Consider the following 9,820-nt stretch of genomic DNA (forward strand, 5'->3'; position numbering starts at 1 on the left):
AAATGAAGTCCCATAGTTGGCTGCCCTCTGTCCAACACATCTAAAAGACTTTCATTGTTACGTTGCTCCCTTTCACTGCCGCTTTTTTTCTTCTTCATTATGAGGTAAATGTCTCGACTTAATTTTTCATCAGCAGTATCATCAACCCTTTTGTTGATTTGTTGAAGTTTTTATGACCTATATATTCGCAATAACCTAATGTTTTCATTCAGCATTCCTCAACTAACTTGTTGTTGCTCATTAAACATTGTTATTTCATTATTTATCACCATGCTTAAACTTATAAACAAGACGGTAGGTGGCGGTAGTGAGAATCGCGGTGCTGTCACTGAGAAGAGAGGAAGGATGAGGAAGTGTTGCAGCTCCAGCTCGATGAACAATCGTACTTCTGTTTGCTGCTGGAGATTGCAAGATCCTGCCTTGGTCCCAAGTACGCACGAGGCAGAGACATCCTAGTAACATTTGAAAATGCCATGGGTAACTGTTGGGCCTTTTGCGTAGGGCTCTTTAGAAGAGAGGCTAACAGGATCCAAAGAGGAGGCGGGTAAGTGACATATTTAGCTAACTAGCGTGACAGCATCATTAAAAATGGGGGAAGTCGTTTCCCTGCTAACGTTAGCCTAGACAAACGAGCCGGCTGGCATTTGGTGTTCCTTTGTGCCTTTTATAATAATTAATTTGTTAATAAATAAATATTCCAACAACAAAAAAAATGTCCAGTGGGTCTGAACCTGCAGAGGACAAGACCCCACCCCTGTGACCATTACTTTTGACATTGCGCTCAATAACTACGCTGGAGTTACTCGTACTGAGGTCTTGTAACGATTATTGAACGAATCAACAGAGGGTTGGTTATTCTACCTGTTTGGCTGCCCAAGTTATATATATATATATATATATATATATATTTTTTTTTTTTAAACACTAGCCTTTTTGTCTGACGTCACAAGTAGACCGTAACCTCACCAAGATACCGGAAATCGTGTTTAATGGTACTTCATTTTATAGAGCGCAAGTTTATTGCTATTTATTTATTTAATTGTAGCACATTTAGCTTGAGACAAATTCAGGAGTGGCCCCAAACTTTATAAGTACACAACAAATCACCTGCCATGCGACAGGTAAGGCCCCCCCCCCCTTACTTCTTAGAGGAAAATGTAATTTTTCTCCATAGTCAACCTTGTTTATTGCCACTTCTTAAAATCAATATTGCATCATCAATTGTGCCATTGGAGTGTGGTAAATCATTAAACACCTCTTTTAGAAACTAAGAATATTGCATGCAATTAATTGCTCCCTTGCAAGGGGAAGTCAACCCAAAAAAATATTTACAATAAAATGTTATATGCAGCCCCACTAGGATAAACATGGCATTTTGATTAATGTTGCATTTGTGCAATATGAGTGAAGCTGTTTCTCTCCATTTCAGGGGGCGGCCATTTTGTCTCTTCTGTCGACTGAAAATGACATCACAGTTGCTCAGGTGACAACCAGTTACAGCAAGCCTGTTTTCCGACGCTGAGCTGTGATTGGTTGTTACCTGAGCAACTGTGATGTCATTTTCAGTTTACGGCAAGTGCCAAAATGGCCGCTCCCTGAGATGAATAAAAAACAGGTGGTTGTCTGTTTGCTTTTGCTGACGCCCTCAAAAAACAGAAGACAAACTTGAACACATTTGAAATAATCTGCAAGTGTGACGTAAACCTAACATGCAACCACCCGTTCTCCTTTGTTTCAAATTAACAAATGAACAACACTTTCTTGGTTTTTTTAGGGGGGGGGGGGGTTTCGCAGTTGTCTGAGATGAGTGTTTGTTTTGCATTATTTGGCATTTATTTACTAATAACGTGTGTGTGTTTTACAGGTCCAAATACTTTCGCAGCAGCACCACCGGAGAGCATTATACAATAGAGGTACAATTTACACTTTGACTCTCTCTTTTTTTTATATTTTTTTTACACTTTTGATCTAATTGCAGTATTTGTGTTAATTTTGCAGTTTGAAAATCTTGTAGAAAGTGACGAGGTAAGTGTGATTGCGCTCAGGTTTGTACAACTTGAAGGGCATTTAAATTCAGAGGTCCCGATACGTATTAACGCTTGAATTTTTTTTTTAATACACGTGTGCTGCGATGTGCAGCAAATAGTTCAACAGTGCTGTCAGGAATTGTTGATGAAACTATGTTTATCTTTTTTTGGCAGGAAACAAGCCCTGAGCCTTGCCCAAGGTGGAATATTTCTTCAGATTACTTATTTTAAATGCAAAATTTAAACTTGAAGCATTGACTACCTTTTTGTTGCTGTTATTTCAGGCCCATCAGCGAGGATGAGCTGAAGAACCTTCGAGAGCATCGATATGCGGACATCTCTAATGAGCAAGTCCTGATAGACCAAAAGCTACAAGCTGAGGTAATATTTTTTTTTTCTCAAATTTTATTAATTTCCTGTCGGCCCACTTTATTATTCTTTCACGTTTGAGACCTACTTTTGCTTATCATTTTTGCTGCCCTGATTTCTTTTTCTTTTTTTCTGTTTGTTAATTTTCTGTTGTGTTTTGCTTCGTTTTGTTATGTCACTCAGTTAGAGGCACAAGAGGAGAGGTTGAGGCTAGAAGAGGAGGCTAGAAATGCTGCCCAGCGGGAGGCCGCCAGGTTGGCACGTGAACGAAAAGCGAAGGAGGTGAGGCGACATTGAGCGCGCTCCTCCCTTCTGCCAGTTGACCGCACCGCTTTGCTTTACTGGCCGGCATGCGAGCCCCCTCTGTGGCTGCTGTTCGTCTTCATGAGTATTTGTCAGGATTGTGTCGTGCCAGTCATTTGTTTGGTGGCCTTCAGTATTTCAGCACATTTGGGGAAGTACAAAAGTACGAGACACGCGCAAAATGGGAAAATGTAACTTTTGGACTTTTTACAGAAGACTTACAGGAATTTCTTCTCATTTTATTGGGTAAAAATGTACTGAAATATTATGATTTCCTCGTAAAAGAGAGATTACTGTGGCAAAAATGCAAACAATGCCTCATTCCACTGCTCTTCTGTTTGCATATCATTTGCTTACGTGGTTGCAAAGTGGACGAAAGACAGAATGTATCAGTGTCTGTATCTGACAATCTTAACTACTCGTGCGGGCTTATTCTACAGTTCTTGGCCCGGAGGACGAGGGGGAAAGCAGATGGGTGCGGCAGCGAACCTCAGCCGAGAAAGTGAGTCACGTCCCCTCATCGGACAACTGAATGATGTTGCAGCTGAGTCTGCCTTTTTTTTTTTTTGCTCTAAACATTTCTTGGTGGAGAGACATACTTGGTCATTATTGCTTAGCAATGAATGTAAAGGAAGATTCAGACATGAAGTTGTCCAGAGCAAAATGGTGATGTAGTGGTTGAAACCGTGTTCAATCGGTGAGAAAGTCTCAGAAGTTCAGCGGAGGTCAGGACATACACCTGACTGTGTGATTTATTTTATTATTTGAATCACTATGTCAAGCAAAAAAATAAATAAAACTGGCCGGACAAATATGTGCAATATGAATTTGTACGGTGTTCCACAGGGTTCAATTCTGGGGCCTCTACTGTTTTCATTGCATCTGCTACCCCTGGGTTGTTTGAAAGTGCTCCTATAAAAAATAAAATGAACTTGAGTGATGGGAGTCAGCATCCTAACTGTATGATTTGCAATGCCAAGTTGAGCAATTCTAGTTTTGCGCACAACTAGCTATCGAGCAAAACTAAAGGAACGTTTCCTTAAGCTGCATAGAGATGAATCTGGGAAAAAAAAAATGTCAATAAAGGGTTTCCAAATGTGCATAGGAAGCTGGTGGTAACAATTTAAGAACCACTGGGTTAGAATGTCTCCATCTGCTTGAATTTGTAAGATTGAACAATGATTGGAAATGAGTGCGTACACGTGTCACACTTTCATGTCTGTACCCCGGTTTTTGTATTTTTCATTCCAAAGCTGGGAATGTTTTTTTATGATTGTCATCCTGACCTTTTTCAGACAAGCCGGGGATGGTTTCGACCCCTCCCTCCAGAATGTCAAGTCAGAGGCTTTCAGAAGCACTAGTGAGTGAACGCAACCACCCAGTCTTATCTAATCCAATTGAAAGTACATAACATCCGCACCAATAGGGAACTATGATTTAATTAACTTTATATAACCCCAGAAAAATCTATTGTGCAATGCTTATGATCTGTGTGTTTCTAGGACTTCCCTCTGACACAAATGAGGTGACGCCTAACACAGAGTGCAGCTGGGATTTCACCACCAAGACGCGCTCCACCAATGATGACGGCACTTCACTGGATCTAGAGTGGGAGGATGAGGAGGGTGAGAGTACAATCCTATTATTTAGTTTGGGCTACTTGGACTTGCTTGTTTCCAGAGGATACTTTTAAACCATGATGCACGGTTCTTAGCATTCGTTTGGGTAAAGGATGGAAAATGCGTAGATGGAGGAATCGCATTAAACATCCGTTATCGCAAAAAAATACAAGAACATTTTAATATGAAATTGATTTCACTTGGGCTGTCATTATCGAATTATTCCATACAATAATCGCCCATATAGCCTATGTTGTTGTTGTTTTTATAATTATTATTTATTTATTCTTGTTAATTCACTTAGGTTGAGCTTTAGTTAAATTGAGTGGATATAACGACTCACTATCTTCTGTACATGGCCATTGTTTTAACGGCAACAAAATTAGCTAATCGCGAATAGGATTAGCGTGCTAGCGATTACCATGCAAGGTAAACAAACACTAACCAACATTTAGTTCACACATACACCATTATATATATCTACATGAGTTGAATTGAGTGGATATAACTACTAATTATTTATTGTCTTATAGGAATTTATTAAACACCAACAAAATAAACCTATGCTAAACGGTTAGCAATCGCGATTAGCATTAGCATGCTAGTGATTACCATTAACTACCATTTGCTTCACACAAAATACATCATTATATCTACATTACAGATGTAGTAGTGTCTTAAAAGTCACTTATAGAATATAAGTGACTATAAGTTATAGACGATGCTTCAACAATAGTCTACGAGTAAAAGGGAAGCTGAGCTGCCTTTTAGCTACAATGAGCTCAATAACTTCCTGTCCACTGCGTGCGTCTGCAAAAAAGCTCCGTGTAGAAACATGGACGGCGGCGCAAACACTTGGTCGACTTATTCCCAGTCCTAGATTTGACGTTACCATATCCGGCTTTTAGACATTTTTTTTTTCATTGATGTTGTGTGTAATGGCTTCTGCTACTTTTGAAGTTTTAGAAAACCGACTGATCCTCAAGCCCTTAAAATGGTAGAAGAGAAGAATGGGTGAAGAGAATATGCATTCATCCTTGTAGCGTTTTCATTTTGGGCAATCAATCCCGGAGTGACTCAATACTCAAAGCAGAGAAAAATACAAATAAAAATGTGCATCCCTCTAAGGAATCAACCGAGCGCTTCCAGCCTGGGAGAGATCCCGGACAGAAGAGGACATCCTGCGTGCAGCCTTGAGACCCGGCGGCAAGCAAGCGCACAGCGGCCCCACCTCCACCTCCGAGGACTCAAACGCGCTGGAGTGGGAGAATGATTTTGTGAGTACCCACCCGGAGGACAATGCAGAACCGGAATTTGAGGGCTTCGTCAACCCGGTGCTGGACACTCCCTCGGAGGACTCTTCGGACCACGGCCAGGACAGATAGTGTCCGGCACAAGATAAGACTTTTGCCTCTTCACCAGCTACCCCCCCCCCCTCCAATCTCATGAAATAAATGTCATTCCTTACTCTTCATATTGTGGAATATGATGAAACTGATGCTATAGTTGTTTTCAGATGTTCCTTTTTCAGTGCCTTCATTGCTGATCATCTTGCATATTGTAGCTGAACAATGCAGCCATTTACCATTCGAGGAAAGATCTTACCAGGTCACACTGCCCACAAAATTTTTATGTTGTCCATCATAAAATCACACCTTTTTTCAGGTCTACTCCCCCATCGTGTAACTAATTGCATGACAGGAAAGACAACATAATACCAACCGTTTTTGACAATCTGACCATATGCAATATGTATGTCGTCGCCTTTATGACATTTGAATCTACATGATGTTTGTTCTGGATTACCTTTTTAAATTGTGTGTAGAAAGTGTTGGGGCAGGGATTATTATCTCAATAGAACACAAAGGATTTCGTATCCCTCACAGTTAACAGGCTGATTATCTTAAATATAAATTCCGATTTTTTTGTTCCGTTGGTATTGCGCTTAATGTAAATGTGGTCCGTTGCTGTTGTACACCGCAGCCGCTTTTAAGCAATATTTCAAGCTGAACAGGACCAAAGATGACTCAAACTGAGATGGCTGCTCTCCAAATCATTTGCAATCACAATTAGTTATGTTTGCGCATCACAATGTGAATTTTGAATGTTGATAAAAGGAGTGCTTGAGGCTGCTTAAAGCAGTGGTTCTTAACCAGGATTTGCAAGTTGAGCAATTCTAGTCGAGCACAACTAGCTATCTAGCAAAACTAAAGAAGCTGAGAGAGCCAGATTCGATGTTCATTTTGTTCACTAGTAAAACCCTATACCTATGTCTTGAATTTGAAATAAAAGTAAATCATACTTTAGTTTTCAATAAAGAAGGATTTGGTGAACGTGCATGTAGTAAACTGGTGTGATTCAGTACAAGGTTAAGAACCACTGATTTAAAGACAACCGTTTCCAAACGTCTTCTACTGCTGGAGAATGTAGCTGATACGCACAATCTGCAGATTTAATCACAATTGACCATGCTTTATATATTCATTTTTCCTTTTAAAGTGAAACTTGTTTTATGTTTTGATGTCGAAATCACTGTACGTCATTTACAAAATGGGCCTAAAATCACAAAACACTGCGGGAATGTCCTGAGGAACTATCTGAGAATGCATGGGCTCGCTCAATTAAAGCTGGATATTGCTTAGCTTTGTTTTTAATGTTTGGATGTGTACCTACAAAATAAAACACGCCAAAGCACAGTTGCCAAATTGATTCTTCATCTAATTACCCAGGTTGACCTCAACTTTGAAATTTTTGGGACGGTTAAAACGACACAAATGAACTTTCAACTATCAAAACGCCATTCTATTGTAATAAACTCCCATTTTAAAAATAATTTGTGCATACATGCAGTATAATAAAGACCATTGAGGCATCTCATTACTTGACATTTTGCCCCCCACTGCCCGATGATGGTCACTGCAATTTACATTTGTGGACGATTTAAGGAGCCTTCCATACGCTGTGTGCGTCCGAAACAAGCGTTTTGCTGGCCGACCTGTGTGTGGAAGAGTGACCACTGGTCCGATTAATTAAAATGCAATTAACAGCACGGTCGCCAGTGGCGCTTGGAACAAAGGACAACAATATACAACAAACCACAGAGCCCCAGACAGAGTGGAGCCAGCAACTTATGAGGCGTCCCAGAGCCGCAGCACGACCTGCGGAAGAATTCCGACCTCATACGCGGAAACCTTGGAGACGCGTTCAAACTAATTTCATGATTATTTCGATCATTCGATTCATTGTTTATATAGTTTATGACAGTGTACCATATCACATAAACATGAAATATTGGTTAAAACAGGTGACTATCAAATGTTCTCTTAACCCCCTGATTTTTTTTTGTTGCGATTTAAATAAACGGACTCGTTTGGATAAAACATAAAAATGCACATTTGACATCAATAAAATAATAAAACATACGTTGCTAATTATGTGGCGCTGATTGATTCAGACGTAATGTCAAGGCAGGGACTACTTCACTAGCACGGCGGAGGGATATGTACCCCGCCTCTTCTCTCCTTCATGCAACTTGTCTTCGGGATCTGGAGGGCATGGGAGCCTAAACAGGGAAGGCGGCGGAAATCCTCAGAAAATTCTTCTTGTTTAAAGTTAGAAATGGACTCCTCTACAAACTAGATGAAACGCACTTCTTTCCAGGTATGTGACATAGGACTATTTAACGTGCACGAGGGCATGATGTTAGTTGCACGATTACACTTTTCGCTGGGCGAGCTAGCTAGGCTAACAGTTAGCATGGCTCAACTTCGCTGGTGAAGTTTAAAAAGTTGACGGAATGGAGGAAGACAATAAGGTTAACTCGTTTGGGTCTTTTTTTGGGTGTTTGTGCTTTGCTGCCGTTTACTTAAAAAACCCGATAAAATCGCAAAATTAGACCATGTTATGAGGCGTTCGAGGTGTACGTTTTCAACCAGTTGCTTGGTAAGTTTTGTAATGTTAGCAGGGCTAAGTTAGCAAATCGCCTTCTCGCACTATGTCATCGTTGGCGTCCTCTTGAGTGTAAACGCAAATCCCGACGAGTGTTTTTTTTTTCTCCTTCTTCCCCCCACGTTGCGTTGCCTTTTAGGAAGATCTTTTCACAGCTGTTCGGGATTTGTGCGAGGCGAGCTGCGTGCGTTTCTCTGAATCCATTCGCTCGTCCTCCTGGGTGGGGGGTGTTCACCAAATCGTTCTTCCATATTGTCTCTGTCTGGACTTGTAAATATGACAGAATCGAGGGAGTCCACTAATACATGTGGGGACATCATTTCATAATTAATTGGTGTTTGTGGATCGAAAAGTGGGAACTCTCCTGACATGCTGTGTTTATTTCTGGCTTTACACATCGTGTTGACTTTGTACTAAGCTACTTAAAAAAAAAAAAAATGTAAAAAAAATCTGATATTAATCATATGAATGACATCTTACAGGTCAGGTATTACAGGAGCACAAAGATCCATCAGTGCAAAGGGTTATCAGTTGTCAGAGAAGATGAGCTTTATCTGCAAAGTTGGTCATCTAGATGCAAATCGCAGAGTGTAGTTGTGTTAAGACCGGCCATATCGACGATCCTCATACAGGATGTTTGAAAATGTCGAAATGTTTTAACGTCATAGCTCACCTACAATGAATGAATCAGATATGAATCACCAGAAGGGCTTGACGCGAGTACAACTGATTTGAATGTTAGAACAGTTTGGTGTTTATCAGGGGGAAAAAAATCAACTTTTATGGGCCGGTAATGTCATGTCATGTGTGTGCCTGCATGCTCCCGTTGGAGCTTTTCCAACATTTTTGTGTGCGTGTGTGAATGGAGAACAATGAACCGTGGAAGTAAGTGCTGGACAGCTGCGTGCTGTAAGGGAGGGATTGAAGCAGGAAACAGCTTTTGGTGGTTACATCCTTTTTCTCGCAGGGCGGCTTTCACAAGCCCCCAGACAGCTGCTGAAGGCTACACATTTGATTGTTTGCTCGGACCGCATCGCATATCAACACCTCGTACAGTGGAACCTCGGAAGTTGAACTCGATCCGTGTGTGTGATGCTGGCTGACGTTTCTAAACTCATTTTCTCACAAGAAACCATAAAAAGCAAATTAATTCCCTCCAGGCTACAACTGCCACTACTGTAAACATTAATCTAAGCACAGCATTCTGGTCAATATTAAGTTTCTGGAATATGACTAAAGTAGCAAAATTTAACCCACTGTTATCCATTTTAGGAGGCGGCCATTTTGCCACTTGCCGTCAACTGAAAATGACATCGCAGTTGCTCTGGTAACAACCAATCACAGCTCAGCTTCTGGAAGCAAGTGAGCTGTGATTGGTCGTTAGCAACTGTGGTGCCATTTTCAGTCGACAGAGCATGACAAAATGGCCGCCCCCTGAGATGGATAAAGTGGGTTGATTTGGCGGCTTTATTCATATTTTGCTGCTTAAATTATATTCCACAAACGCAATATTAGTCAGAAAACCGAGTTGGGCTGCATAGAACATATTATTAT

The 9,820-nt window shown here is 40.8% G+C and overlaps 1 protein-coding gene across 2 annotated transcripts; it reads left to right on the forward strand.

Moving 5' to 3' along the window:
• Positions 1-345: 345 nt before the first annotated feature.
• Positions 346-7,023, forward strand: ap1ar (adaptor related protein complex 1 associated regulatory protein). 2 transcript variants are annotated; one of them, XM_086085844.1, is made up of 10 exons: positions 346-544; positions 1,865-1,913; positions 1,999-2,025; positions 2,202-2,227; positions 2,312-2,408; positions 2,580-2,678; positions 3,140-3,201; positions 3,995-4,059; positions 4,202-4,324; positions 5,447-7,023. In XM_086085844.1, the coding sequence occupies exons 1-10, from the start codon at positions 474-476 to the stop codon at positions 5,701-5,703; spliced, it is 876 nt and encodes a 291-aa protein (XP_085941970.1). In that variant the 5' UTR covers positions 346-473; the 3' UTR covers positions 5,704-7,023. The 2 variants fall into 2 exon arrangements, with proteins under 2 accessions (XP_085941970.1, XP_085941971.1); XM_086085845.1 differs by lacking the exon at positions 2,580-2,678.
• Positions 7,024-9,820: the final 2,797 nt, after the last annotated feature.

The sequence above is a fragment of the Leptonotus elevatus genome, chromosome 9 (assembly GCF_054856555.1).
Source record: "Leptonotus elevatus isolate MCC_2025b chromosome 9, RoL_Lele_1.0, whole genome shotgun sequence".
NCBI lineage: Eukaryota > Metazoa > Chordata > Actinopteri > Syngnathiformes > Syngnathidae > Leptonotus > Leptonotus elevatus.